This window comes from Phalacrocorax carbo, chromosome 9 (genome assembly GCF_963921805.1).
Source record: "Phalacrocorax carbo chromosome 9, bPhaCar2.1, whole genome shotgun sequence".
Classification (NCBI taxonomy): domain Eukaryota; kingdom Metazoa; phylum Chordata; class Aves; order Suliformes; family Phalacrocoracidae; genus Phalacrocorax; species Phalacrocorax carbo.
In genome coordinates, this window is record NC_087521.1 from 29,128,897 (window position 1) to 29,143,645 (window position 14,749).

The 14,749-nt window shown below is 42.9% G+C and overlaps 1 protein-coding gene across 2 annotated transcripts; it reads left to right on the forward strand.

Moving 5' to 3' along the window:
* Positions 1-1,136: 1,136 nt before the first annotated feature.
* Positions 1,137-12,067, forward strand: CLBA1 (clathrin binding box of aftiphilin containing 1). 2 transcript variants are annotated; one of them, XM_064460916.1, is made up of 6 exons: positions 1,137-1,352; positions 2,403-3,078; positions 6,527-6,675; positions 8,179-8,308; positions 9,589-9,702; positions 11,154-11,335. In XM_064460916.1, the coding sequence occupies exons 2-6, from the start codon at positions 2,620-2,622 to the stop codon at positions 11,193-11,195; spliced, it is 894 nt and encodes a 297-aa protein (XP_064316986.1). In that variant the 5' UTR covers positions 1,137-1,352; positions 2,403-2,619; the 3' UTR covers positions 11,196-11,335. The 2 variants fall into 2 exon arrangements, with proteins under 2 accessions (XP_064316986.1, XP_064316985.1); XM_064460915.1 differs by having other exon boundaries at positions 1,141-1,352; positions 11,138-12,067.
* Positions 12,068-14,749: the final 2,682 nt, after the last annotated feature.

Consider the following 14,749-nt stretch of genomic DNA (forward strand, 5'->3'; position numbering starts at 1 on the left):
GAAAAGAGAGCTGCAACCCCAGAGGTCCCTGCAGCACAAACTTACTGCAGTGTAGGATGATGCTATCCTAACAAGTGTCAGATGCTTTGGGGCTGAATCGTGGTCCTGCTGAGCTGGCTGGATATCCTCAGAGCTGCAGGCTGCCACGGGATAGCCAGGGAGGGTAAGAAACTGCTCCAAAGCAGAAAGAAAACAAATTAAAAAATCTTTCAGAGACTTGCCGATAAAGTTGCTTTGGCTGTGTGTCTGGGCATCGCTCCCAAATTCAGTCTCTCACCCTCAGACAAAGCACTACAGCCTGGAATGAGAGTCAGATGTGTGGGAGGGGAGCACATGTATCTGTGCCTCGGCTGGAAAACGTATATACTGTAATGCCTAGAAAATGCTTTTTACTTTGGGCCTTGCTCCAGAAAACCTTTCTTCTTGCTTTTACAACTGTCCCCAGTTGCTTGGGACTGCTCAGATGTTAAACCCAGCCCCAAGGACAGGGATACTGAGGAGTTTTCTTCATGCTCTTCCCTCTCCCACACAGATGTGGGAGCAGCCAGCCTTGGGCACACTGCCGCTCCTCAGAGATGGGTGAGAAGAGGGTCACCCCACGCTGCGGGGTGACCTGCCTGCAGCGCCCAGACCCGCAGCTTCTGGCTTCATCTGATACAAGCGGATCAAATCCCAGCCTCAGGAGAGAGGGGACACAACCAAACACCTCATGGGGCAAAAGGAGGGAGAGAGGAAGAGGAGATCCCGAGAGGCTGTCAGTGGCCTATTGCAACCATTTTGTCATGAGGTTATATTACTGGGTGAATTGATTGGGGTTGTTTTTTTTTTAAGTCCGGACCCTGGAATTTTGTAACGATGTGAGGATTTTAGCTGTTCTCAAATTAAAAGCAAACATAAACCACTGCTATCAAACCGTATGTCCTTAGCCTGCCAGATAGCAGAAAGAAGCTGGAAAAACGTGAATACTTTTCTTTTTCACTTCACAATTTTAAAACGAATCTCTTTCCGGAGGGCGGCCGTTGCCTTCTGGCTGGGAGGCGGCGGAGCGGTTTCAGCCCAGGGGAGACGCAGGTGAAGGCACCCGCGGCGGCCGAGGGGCCAGCCTGGAGCACCGGGGAAGTACTTGCCGAGAGAGAAGGAGCTCGGCTGGGGCCGCGGCTCCGCTGCCCCGTGCCGCTCCCCTGGGCGGGGCGGCGGCCTGACAGGAGGCGGTGGCCGAGGCCGGGCTGGCCGCCGGGGGAGCCTCTCCGGCCCCGCCGCGGGAGGCAGCGCCTTGGCTGAGGGGCTCCGGCGGGCGCGGGGGGCTCCGCTGTGCCCCGGCCGGTCACGGGGTTGCGGCCCCTGGATGGGCGGTAAGGCTGCTTCCTCACGGGTGGCGCGCCCCGGGGTGCCCGGTGGGGCGGGATCGGCGCGGCCGCCGCCCGCCGGGGCTTCCCCAGCCGCGCTCCGCCCGGGGTCCCGGGGCAGGCCCGGGCGGGAGGGCGGCCCCCGCAGGACCCCCTGTCCTGGCCGGCCCCTCCGAGCCCCGCCGCTGCGGCTCGCCCCGCCCCTGGTCTGTGCCCGGCCCGCCCTGCGCCCCCTCCCAGATGAGCTTGGAAGGAAAAGCCCCGAGATTGGGGTCCGCCGGCTAAGCTCAGAAAGTATCTAATATCGGCCGGTCTTTCAGGAGCGGTTTTCGTGTAGCTCCTGACCCGCCCCCCCCCCCCCCCCCCCCCCCCCCCCCCCAAAAAAAAGAGCTTGTCAGTCGGGAAAACGCTTGAGGAGGTGCGATGAGTCGAAACCGATAAATGCCGCGTTGCCTGTATGATTTACAGGTGTCAGGCCGAAGCTGTCAAGCCGCCTTAGCCGCGCGCGCGGTCGGAGGCGCTGTGTTTCTGCCAGGGCTCAGCCGAGCCGAGCCGGGCCGGGCCGAGCCGAGCCGAGCCGGGCCGGGCCGAGCCGGGCCCAGCCGAGCCGAGCCGGGCCGAGCCGGGCCGAGCCGAGCCGGGCCGCGCCCGCCCCCGCGCTCCTCTCGGGCGGCGGGAGCCCGCGCCCACGGAAAGGGCCCGCAGAGCGTGCACGGGCTGGGAGAAAATCACTGTAGGAAATACGTAATAAGTGTTGGATGTTGTCTAATTATTTCGGTTTGTCTTCTGTATGCTCAATCAGTACTCAGTTAATATCCAACAACTTCTGTTAAGTGTTTTCTGACTATCGTGCACTAATTTAGTGGCTTGCTTGTGGTGCGGGAAGATAGTTACGTGTAATGTTAAATAATTTGGCTACGCCGATTTTCAGCTGTATAATCATGGAATGTGTTTATTTTAATCTGAGCGTTCCTTCTCCGACCTTATCCGCTGTCCTTCTTTATTCCTACACAGCCCTTATCACAGAAGTATTTATTTACAGTTCTTTCTTTGCAGGCTAATATCCTACGCAGAAAGTGAGACAATAACATGCCCATGCCGATTACTGTAGGAGAGGCTGAAGGACATCCTGTTTTGATTTCGCAGTGCTGTTATTCTTTGGGGTGATATGAAGAATTTTATTCTGTTTTTTAAGTATTCAGATTTCTAATGCAGCTGAACTTCAGTAGCCTTTTCTGCAGTACAGATTTCAACAAATGAATTTTTCTTAAAGATGCAGAACCTGTCACTAGTAGAAAGTCTTACTAATACAGACACATCACACCGCATGTCTCTAAAAGATCTAGCAGCTGAAGCAGGCGGTGTGCCTCTCGATGAAAGTGACCATGACTTAAATGAAAGTACAAATAATGAAGAAATCATTAATCTTGAATTAATGCGGCCAAGCTTCCCGTTAGAGAATAGCAAAAGGAGAAGTTGTGAGGGGTTTTCTGAGGGCAGTTATGGTGCCTCAGAACCCAGTGGTTCCTGGGGCGATTTTGAAGGCTTCAAGGAGTCCTTAGACAAATCAGAGAGATTCGGTCATAATTCTGAAGTTTTGGTGAAGTCAACAAAAACTTCTCGAGTTGATACGGACTCAAGCAGCGGACATTGTAGCACTTCTGCTGGGCACCTCAGTTCTGAGCCATCTCTACACAGTGGGAAACAGGAGGCTTCGAGCTCTCTAAATGAGGTATGTGCTAACAGTAAACCAAAGACCAGAAATGTTTGGGTTACTGTTTCCTACATCTCAGGATTTGTATCTGAATGTCTTCTCTATAGAGGATAATGCTGTACAGGGAGGGAAACTGTCAAGCTACTTTGCAGCTAACTCAAGTGGAACAAAAGCAACTTCTTTACAGTGTTTGACAAATACTTAAGTTATCCTGCTGGAGAGCTTTGAAGAATGTAATGCACTACTTTGCTTCTAGACACTAGGAATGAGTAAGCAGTAGAAAGGGTGAACCTTGCCCTGAAGCACACACAATTTAAAAGCTAGGCAAGAATGAGCGCAGGAGACAGAAAATCGGGAAGGTGGGTGAGAAAAACAGGGGGGACACAAATTCTATGGACTGCCTGCAAGCTTATTGAAATAAACCAACATAAAATAGAGCTAGAAATTGTCAAAACCAATAACTTTTGATATTTAATATACAGCCTGAGTAATCTAACGGTCTTTCTGGATTTTTAGATTGATTGCGTGTGGAAGTTAATGACACAAAAACCTGCGTAGAAATAATTTAATATCATTCACTTTCTAGCACAGGATGTTACGTTTGCTCATACAATGTTAGAACCAATAGTCTGAATAAATAGTGTAATGTGTTCTTATCAGCACAAAAGAAAGGTTCAGGTTAAGGGTTATACTTTGGTGCAATTAATGAGTTTCTATGTTTACCAAACATGCATCACCAAAGCAAAGTAACAGAAGGAAATTAAGAATGTACAAATACAAACCACCCTCATTCTCGCTACTTTTACCCTACTTTAAAACACTTGAAAAAAGAGAACGATTGTCAAAGACTTCCAGGGTGTTAATCAGTAGCAGTAATAGCTTACTGCTTGTGGTCTGTTCGAAGAGTTTTAGTATGCGTAGGGAACTGTGGGGGTTCTGGAGACAGGCTTTCTTGCCCTTGCCTGTGAAGCCTACCTGTTGCAGAGGTATTACTGGGGAAAGCACAAAGGTGCGCATGGGGTAAGCTGTCCAGCACTGAGAGAGTGGAGATCACAAGACACCTGGTTACTGCTGCGCGGAGAATTTAGATTGTTTGTAATGCTGGAAATTTGGGACAAGAAGTCTCATGTTGAAAAAAGAGAGTATGTAATGACTGGAGCTGAAATAGAATATAGCAGATTGTTTGGTTTCTTTCCAACAGCAGTAGATCTTAATCTTCCTGAAGCCTTTGCTTTATTTTTGCATTTATTAAAGGCAAAATGAAATGTCCAGTACAAGCTAAATAAGTTAACCGTGCCTAGAGTTTCAAGTTGTCTCAGGGTAGGGAAAAAGCTGCAGAGCTGTTGGAGATTTCTTTGGGTGTAGAATATACATGTAGCTTGTCCTTCGTCCATGTGGTTTTTGCATTGCTTGTTTGAGATCTTAAACTCTTGAGGTTGGGGCTCTGTCTTCAATATGGTCAATTAAAAAAAAGTCCAGGTAGGTTGGAAGGGACATCTACAGATCATCTGAGGTCAGATGTCTGGCTGACCTTCAGTATCTAATGCTTCAGTTAATTAAACAATGTCAGTCTGTATTTGAAGATTAAAACAGTCACTAATTTCCTTGCAGTAGCTGGATATTTTGCCTATGTGACTGAATTAGGATTTTTCTTGTGTCCTTTAAATACTGGCCTTTGTGAAAGGAACTAGTGCACTTGCTTAAGCACTGGAGTATTCTGATGTAATAGGATATAGAGGATTTAGTCAAAAAGCAGAGATAAGAAATTTGTGCATTCATGTTTTTATAATTAGTACAAACCTGCAAGGTAAATGAAAATATACCCAAATTTTGTTTTAGAAATGCCCACTGAAGTGGACAGTAATCAAGGTAATTTAAAAAAAAATATCTTGCATTTGTTATCTGGCTTGGCTAAACTCTAAGCCGGTGACTTTTATGCATGTTGGAGTAACATCACAGGCTCTAAGAAGTTGTTACTATTGCGGCAGACCTGTGCTTCCCTCGATTCACACTTCTGTGGCTGTAACTTCCCTCCCACCCCAAAGCCAAGAGCAGCTGCCTGATTTTTCCTGAGCTCCCATCCCATTTAGGCTTTGGTATTTACTTGGAAGTTTTTTTTTTTCCTTGACTGTGCCCCCATGTATGCTTTAGCAAGTGTGCTTTCACAGAATTCTGCTTCTCAGGCATCTTCCTGCTCCATATAGTATCCCTGTTAAGTTAAATCTGCTGAAATAATTTACAAATTGATTTAAGTATTATGACACTTTGGGCAAGATGGAAAGGATTTTGCCCAGGAGTCTTTGAATGTCACCCTTCAGGATAGGCAGTATAGCAAGGCCTTACTTCAGAAGGAGCAGCGTGGGTCACAAATTCTATTTCTAGAAGGATGCTCAGAAGTGCAGAAGCCTTTTACCAGCTTTCTTCATTTTGCCCACTCATCATTAGATTAAATCCGCACTCTTTCAGTATTCACTGCATTCATCTGAGTTCAGTATAACGAAACTGTGGAAATTTCTCCATTTATTTCAGCTGTTTGAATGACAACTAAATGAAACTGTCAAAATATGGAGCATCCATGCTTATGCTTTTCAGATTAAATTGTTGATTAAATTGTTGCAGGCAAAGCATGCAAGCTGACTGGTTTCATTCTCTAGTTTTCACACAACATTGCTGCTCCTGGATTGCAGTCCCTCTGCAGGGTGTTGCAGTCAATTAATTGCTTTGATTTAGAAAACTGCAGTAATTCCTTCCTTGAAGGAAGAAAAGGACAAAGCTTCTGGACCAGATGGCATGATAACATCCCTTTAGGATAGGATGTAAATTATGCACATTTTTCCTTGTACATGTATTTCTTAGCCCTCAGATAACCGTGTTACTTCCAGTAGGCCTGTTTGGATCGCTCATGTGGCTCTGTTCAGTCCTCCAAACTTCCTCCTCATCACTGCTGGAGGAGGAACAAGTATGTAAATCTGGCACTGGTTTTTAACATAGGCTGGAAAATGTTTGGTGCAAATGCAAGGATATAAGAGGCATGCTGACCCCAGCTTTTATGCAGGCTTACACAGTGCAAGTGTTTATTGGTTACAAGCTTTTGAATTGATGTATACATCAGTTTTGACCTGGACTGAATTAGCTGAGCCGAAGAAGGAGCCCTGAGTGCTGATAGGCAAAGCAGTCTATAACTTAGTAGCTGGGAAGCTAGAGACTAAGGTTCATCAGAAGCTCTTGAACTCTTGCTTCTCCTCCTGTAATTCTAGGTAAATGTTCAAAACATTGAACTATGGGCTCAGTCCCTCTGTGCCATTAATATTGACACAAATTTTAAAAACAGTCAATAATACAATCTCTGGAAACATTGTAGTCTTTGGACTAGGCCCTTCATTAACTGTGGGGATGGTCTGTAATATGTAATAATTTGTAATAAAATAATAATAATAATATGTAATAAAACTTTTTTTTTTTCTAGGCAAACCACAGCTATGAGGATACATTTAAGTTGGGCTTTCCAGAAGTCTCTGTCTCACAGTCCAGAGAGAGCATAAGAAGCTTAGATCAAGTACTTGATACAAATAATGAAGATATTGGAATTCCTGAACTCAAGGAGAATCAGCTTTGGTAATGAGTTGAGATCAACAGTTAAAAAAAAAAATTAAAGGTTCCTTAGCAATTACACCATTTATTTATTTATTTCATAATTTAAAAATCAGTGGTACTTGCAGGTGAACTTAAAATTCTTTTCCATCACTATGCTCTTCAGCATATAGATCTTGCCAATTTTGTGTTGTCTTGTTAAAGGAAATGGATTGTATTTTAACCATTGAAAAACAAGGAAAGGAAGATGTCAAAATTACAAATTCCTGCTTGGGGTTTTTCCTGCTGCTGGTGTGCCTCCTTATGACTAAGCCTCTGGAATGCCAGCACACCCAACAGGCAGCCTGTTCTTCCGGTTCACTTGTCCTTTCTTTACAACACATCTAACTTATTTCTCCACCGTCTGAGGCAGGAGTGTTCCTGCTGCTTCTACTGACAACCCACTGCTTTTTTTCCCACTCCCTCCCCAGTTTTCCCAGGTGGTAACTTCTTCTCATGTTTAACCAGATGTGCTGCAGAGTCTGTGGTGCATCTGGCTTCTTTGCTGGGGTTATGTTAATAGCTATTAGTACCATTAACTTAGCTTCCCTTGAGACAGATGGAATGTTTTTAGATTGGTTACCTGTTTTTGAAGGATCAGCAGCTTCTCAGCAGTGTTGCAGTTACAGAACAGTATTGTATTTATTTTTGCATATGTCTGAGGCTTTGTATCTAGAAAGCTGGGTGAGGCCATACTTTGGAAATGTCATAAGAATCACAAGAAATTTAGCCAAAACATCTAATGTGGGCATCCTTTTGGCAAGTTCCTTGTATGTGCATGATATTCTAATTTGCCTCAAACTTGTGGAGAAATATGATATATATGTAAAAGGGACTGCAATATTATAGCAGAGTACCAAATACAGAAAAAAGGCCCTGATCCAACTGTGGTGAATAACTAAGGTCAATGATAATTGCATCTTGTACTAAGCAAAAAGCAACTGGATTTCTATAGGATGAATGCAATATAAGAACCCAAAGTACTATGTAGAGGGAACTCTCTAATTCTCACTGTTTCAGTAGCGTGTGCCTTTGGCTTGGTTGGCAGTCCCTATGTGTCCAGAGCAGATGCAGATCACTCACCCGAGCAGCAGGCTGCTGCAGCGGAGAAGCACGACTGACAGGAGGGAGAAAGGTTTGAGAGACAGAAAATGCAAAGTGCAGAATTAATAGGGCTGAACTCCACCCACATTTCACAGCAATTGAATAATCTGAGCTGCTGGCATACAACAATCTCTGAAATACACTTCTAACGCACTTATCTGAGGAGCCCAAACATACAGTTATGTTGTCTTACTGTTTCCGTTAATTGTCATGCAAGCTTATTAGTACCTTGGGTTGATAGTTTGAATGAATAGGTTTAAGATAAATTGCTTTTTAGATCAAGGTAGGCTAGTACACGACTTGTGTAGTGAAAATAACTAAGTTATATACATCTACTGGAAACTTTGTACACCTTATAACCTCAGACTGTGTTTTCTTTCCTAGCATTCATTCTGGAAACATATGGAGGACACTTAGAGATTTTGGTAATACCCCCAGCTTAAGACATCCCCCGAGTAAATCTCATTGCCAAGAAAACCTCTTGAGTGTCCTTGGAATAGATACAAATCAAAAGGTAATTGAGCATCGGTTTGCTAGTATGCCAGTGTAAACCCTTGGTTATGAATCTGATTTTCTGTAAGCTGTACATGCAGGGGCACGAGGAACTAGAACTGGGTGAGTCATAAGTTTTTTTTACAGACACCCTTTTAAAATGATAGTGTGGTGTTTTCTCATCATTATGTGTAAGTGACTGTGAAATTGTGCAGGATCAGATTTCGATTGTCTTTACATTGAAGTCTCCATTATGTGGTGCCCTGTTGCATTAGGTGGTACGTTCGTTCAGCTTTAGTACAGGTGTAGAATTAGCTTTCAGATGTGTGTGCAGTAAGATGGTTTTCTTTTTTTGCTCAGAGTGTGAGAAAATTGTTAGCCTCTAATACCTTTCCATTAAGTGAAAATCAGATTTGAATCAGAGAGGCTGTTAAAGTAATTACTGGATGTTTTTACTGTATACGAACTGAAAGTGTGTTCCCTTTTCCTCAGATTATTCTATTTTTGTAAGGCTTGAGGGAGAGGAGAATGTTTTAAATTGAACTGAGAACAAACCTACAGTATTTAAAGATCTCAAAAAGAAATATCTCTGTTCAATCTCTTGTTTTGAGAAGATAAGGGTATCAGAGATGGTTTAGTATTCAGCCTGGTTGCTTAGCTGGGATGAATTAGTCACTTGTTCTCAGAAGTAACCATTTCTATCAGTAATTTGATTGCTGAAGCATGAGGGGTGGGGTGCTGCATTCAGCGTTCATTTTACAGTCATATTTGACCTTTCATACAAGTTGTGGACAAACAGAATGACAGTGCTGAAGGTCTAGGACCTATTCTGCACTTGAAAGTGACTTCTATAGAACTGCCACTTAACAGGAGGGAATGGGAGACGTTTCTCCAACAGAGTTCAACTCCCCTTCTCTTCCTTTCTTGCCCATAGACACATCGGCATTAAATCAAAGCACAGTCAGCTTAAACTTATGTCGCTACTTCTTTTCTGTTACTGGAAGATTGTATTGCTCTGTGAATACTGATGATGATGATGTATTTCTTGGCTATTTTATGGTTAGTTCTAATTTTAACTGGAAATGGCTTTTTAAAAAATTTTAAGTCACAGTTAGCTTCAGCTGTGTAAAACTTGTTTTGGCATAAAATTGTTTTAATGCAAGGGGAGCACATGATAAATCAAAACACAGCTTCAGAAAATAGGATTTAGTGGTTATTGTTATTTGAGGGAAACTTCTTTAGGTTATATGCTTTGAGATCATACAGAAATTTATACATAAAATGTAAATTATGTTTTACTAGGAATTTTTTGAGAGCCAGGATGACATCTTTGAGGAATCAAATGTTAAAGATATTGAGGACTTCAGACTTGATGGATTCAGTATGAATGACTGCAAAGCACTGATCCAGACCAAGGTAAGAATTGTTCTGAAAGTAGGTACTTCAGAGAACCACAGAGTGTTTCCTGCATGTCCCTCTGTGCCATAGCCAGCTGTTCTAGCGTATGTCCTAACGTAATTGTTTGCTCCTGATACGATTTTTTGGATGTGGAATTGTTTTTTGCTCTTTGAAATCTGTCTGACAGCTTTAGTAAAGGTACCGAATGCAAAGCAACATAACGCGGGGGATACTGATGTGTAAGGTTATTCGTTACCTAAGCTGGACCTTATGCCACATTACCTATTGCTTGAGAGAGAGCAGTGATACATAGAATCTAGTCAGGATGCTCTGATGGCAAAGGAAGATTCGCGTGTCCGTAGAAGGATCAACGTGTCAATCACTGAAAGTGATGATTGTAACTCACTCCTAAAACATATGGTAACGGAGACATTAGAAGCAAAGCTGGTAGAGAAGAAATTGCATTCAAACTTGCATTTCAGATACTCAGAATGATTCAGATTTGGTTTGTTCAGTTGGGGAGAAAACAGGAGCTACTTAAGGAGGAAGGCAGAACTGATGATGTAATTACAAGGATTTAAGAACATTACTGGTTTTTAAACTGTGTTACAGAACATATGGAGAGGTGAAATACTTTGTTGTTAGTGCGTTGATGTCTTTGGTCAAACAGGCCTTAATGAGCTCCGTTTCTTTCTTGCTAAAGCAATGAAAGTTAGAAGGAAAATTCTGTGATTCCCCATTGCTTTTAAAAAATATCACCCACTTTCTGTTTCCAGCAAAGTATTTTGGGTTTAATGCAAGGTCCCTTCCTCAGCAGAGAACAAACGAGCAACTGTTGTTTCTGTGGAGATGGACAGGTTAATGCACACTTTCATTGCTATCTTTTATCCTACTTACTGCATGGGACACAGAGGATGTACGCTGTTCTGGGAACCCTGTACATACAAGCTGTTAGGCTGGAAAATTCATAAAGAAAAACCGAAAGGGACTGTCCAGCTTATTTCTTCACAATTCAGTTCGGCTTTCCTCAATGAATACGTGAGGGGTGGGATCGCAGTAACTGGAAATGTGTAAAATACAGAGACAGGGTTTAGGCAAAGGATAAGTGGTTCAAGGTAGACGAAGAAGGAATAAAAGTAAAAAGAATCATGATACAAAGTTAAGGTAAATGGACAATATTTTTCTGGAGTAGCCTCTGAGCGGAGAGAACAAGGCCTGCATCTTGGGGTCTCAAAGTAGAGCTCATCAGGAAATGTATGTTGCCGTTTCTAATTCCTAAGCAAGTTAAATCATATAGTGGGATCTTTTCAATTTATCTTCCTAGTTATGTCATTTTCTTCTTTCTTATGCTAATTTTATTGTTAGGATATCTGTGTAAGAGATTGAAGTATGCTAAGTGATTAGCTTACTGTAGGATGGAAAAAAATTAACTTAGTTTTTTGTTTTCACTCAGCTTTCTGTATCACCAGATTCCAGACACAGTCATCTTTTCACCTGTAACCTCTTCATGAAAACCACATCATCAGATGGAAACATGAAATATATAACAAGCCCAAGGAAGAACAACATTTTTGCTACACACAACCTAAAAATGAAATTTTTCAGTAGTGATATTTGTTGAACCAAATGCACTTGCTTTATTATTTTTGAACTGAATGGAGTTTACCTTCATTTTGTTACTGGCATGGTACTATACACTACATATGTTCTTTAGGAAAGTAACGTATTACTGTATATGAAGTACCTAAAGCCACATTATTAGGAGACATTTATCCTATTTAGTTGTGAAATCAGAGGCGTAGTTTTGTCCTGCTAATTTCTCCTGCAGAGTCATGCCTCTTGCAGTAAATTCAGCTGCAACCTCACTTCAAAGATACTCTGGTGGAGTACTCTCCTGAACCGTGGACCTTTAGGGCCTCAATGCCTCTTTGATCAAAAACCTTGTTTCCCGGCCAAAATCTAAACACACCTGAGGTGTGTTGCAGTGTGCCTTGTCACTGCCTCTCCTCATGTGTGGGCCAGTTTGGATCAGCTGAGATCCAAAGTTACTTTGCCACTGCTGAACATAACGAGAGGAGCCGTCTACATCCGCTGGCTTTCACTGGGGCCTAGGAAAATAAAACTCTCAACTTCTGTCTGATAAAGTCTGCTGTGCTAATATGGGTAGAGCCAGTGAAACGTTTTGTTCTAGCATTCGTTTCTAACTGAAGTAAATCACCTTTCTGAAGCCAATTGTATCAGGACTTCCTGGATTTATTCAGCTACCAAACACTTACATGATGCCTAACCATGCTTGTTAAAAGCTTAACTGTGGTGTAGTTCAGGTCCTACACTGCGCAATGCTGTAAATTGCTGCTCTTTATAAATTTTACAGTAACTGTCACCTGTGTTGCCCATCTTCCTGCATGCCTGAGCGCCAGAGGGGACGCGCTTCACTAGCATTCATGTAATCTGTGCTTCTTTGCTGCAACAGCTTGATTCATTAGTAATAACTTTTAAGCAAGTTACTAATCTGTTTATGGCTTTGGCCATTCTGAATGAGAATTTGACTTGGCTTTTTATTTTGAAGAGTTGCTAAGTGCTGCAACTGACACTTCATGTGTTAAAAGCAGGGAACAAACGTGGATATTCCCAAACTAAGTTAATTATTTAATCCTGTGCCTATTCTGTTAGCATTAAGCATACTATAAAGCACTGGCAGACTCCAACCCTTCATCTAGTAAACAGTTCAGCAGTGAAATTACAATTGCTATAATAACTTACAGCTTTAGTAGTGTTTATGATACCTCAGTGCTATTACCACAGGATGACCGGTGTATTGGTTACTCAGTAGATGGTAACAGGCCATTTGGAAAAGCGCTATTTGAAAGCGGCTCAGCCGCTTCCCTGGCCCCAGAGGGAGTTCTTCAGTGCCAGGCTGAAAATGCCATGTGGTACAAGAGCAGGGTTAACTTTTTCACTTAATGCTGGATTTGAATCTAAAAGTCTTTCAGAGCCCTTAAACATGTATTAAATAGGTTGTAGTCATAACTCACAAAAAAGTCAATTACCAATGAACAATGAATAGATAGTTGAGGTTGGTAATAAACATTACTGAAATCAATTGTAAGAACAACATCCTATTTTTCTGCTTGCAGGCAAGCAGGGCCCTGCAGAGGGGCTTGAGAGGGCAATCTAGCGTGTACGGCGGGCTGATGCACCAGAGCCCAGAGGCCCTCTTTTTTCCTCTGGGCTTGGAAGTTTGCCTTCGCTTTGGCTAACACCAGATGGCCATCCTGAAGAATGTTTTGCACTGTTACCCCAGGAGAAGGGTGAACACACAATCTTTCCCTCATAGTAGCAGGTTTTACAGCCCTCTCCAGGTACCTATGGGAGGGGGGAATGTTTTCAGCACTTTGTGGTTCAGTGGGGAAAAAAGTACTGGGGCTGCAAAGGTGATGGGCTCCACGTTTCAGGTTTTTCTTTCTCAGACAGATGCTTTGGGCCACCTGAGCCCTCACTGCCTGTAATCACTAACCGCACAAGAAAGCAGAGAGAGAGCACTGACTCGTCTTCAGTCTGACATGAACAAGTTCATCTCTTCAAAGAAAAAGACTAGCAGATTAGTAATGACAAAGTAATTCATTTCAGCTTCAAGGTTGTGGAATGCTGGCAGCCCTCCTACCCTTATCAAGATTTGGACACAACCTGTGTATTTGGGGGTATTCACAAAGAGAAAAGAGAAATGAAGTGCAATTAACTGACAGGAGAGGACACTCAGGGCGACAAACCAAATTTTAGCCCAGTTTTCAGGCGTATCACATTGTATAAAGTAGCCTGGCCCCCTGTTCTTATCCTGGGAAATGAGGGGTGCCGGAAACCCCTCTGGTGCGTTTTGCACAAGTACCGGCTACTCATTTCCTTTAGTCATTTCCTCGTTCCTGCCCTCCCCAGCACCCAGCCAGGCGTGCCAACAACCGCGCGCACCCACTCTGCGGGTGCACGGCTGCGCTGAGAAGTAGCAGGTCTCTAGTCTGTGAAAAAGGTGATGGGAGGAAAGAAAAACTTTGTATCTTAGAACATTTTAGCTCTGAATTTCATAATTTCTCATCTGAGTTGTGAGCTCTCAGCTGTGAAATACTGAGTTTTGATGAACTAAACATGTTACTGTACTCTGTGTTTGCAGAAAGCAAATACCATAGACTTTTGATATTTGCTTGGGATTTTGAAAAGGTGAAAACTAAAGCATGGTAAGAGTCTTAGAGAACAGAGCTAGACAGAAATGCCTTTTTCTTGCGCTGAGATTAGAGGGAAAATACATCCATAGAGCAAAATTTTTAAAAGTTCAGATCAGCGGTGTAATTACTGACCTGTTTCTGTTGAAGGGACACTGTAAACAGCTTTGCAAAAAAAACAACTGCATCATGAAAGACTGAAAATAACTCAATGCATATTCTGCTCACAGGTACAGCATAAGGAAAATTCTAGGGAACTTATTTCAACAAAAATCTTTCAAATTGAGCAGAGTAGGAAGGCAAAGTTTGGGGAAGTTTTGTTTGAGAAACAGCATGTTGCTAGTATTTGTAGACTTTTAAAAATAAGTCCAAATGACATGTAGAATTTGATTAACAAAAAAAAAAGGGGGGGGGGGGGAGCTAGATTCCAGACCCTAGGATGGTTTCTAATATACCATAAGCCCACTGTTGGTTGCACATAAGCAGGAGACTTGGGAGTAAAAAAAAAAACAAACAAAAAAAATCTTGCAGAAGCTTAGAAGTTCTTTTCGAAGCGCAAGGCTGTTACAGGATTTAAAAGCACTCTCACCTTTTTAATAGTGGAGATCAATTTGAAGAGTCCTCCCATTTTTTAGCAGAAGGACTTCCTGAAACACTCCTACTCCTGTTAAGATGGCAGAGAGAATTTGGCTAAAAATGAGCTGCATTCAAATTAATTGTTAAACCGCAAACTTCTCTGTGGATCAGAGTTTAACTTGCCAGATTCACTCGTAGGATTCAAAGAAAAGAAACAGACAACGCACCCAGCCAGCAGATGCAAGAGGCTTGCTTCAGCCACATCGAGCGGAAGC

Excerpts from the sequence above, each read along its gene's own strand:
- CLBA1 (XM_064460915.1), top strand. The coding sequence starts at position 2,620 with ATGCAGAACCTGTCACTAGTAGAAAGTCTTACTAATACAGACACATCA. Across the intron at positions 3,079-6,526 it reads CTTCGAGCTCTCTAAATGAG|GCAAACCACAGCTATGAGGA; the intron begins GTATGTGCTAAC and ends TTTTTTTTCTAG. Across the intron at positions 9,703-11,137 it reads AAGCACTGATCCAGACCAAG|CTTTCTGTATCACCAGATTC; the intron begins GTAAGAATTGTT and ends GTTTTCACTCAG.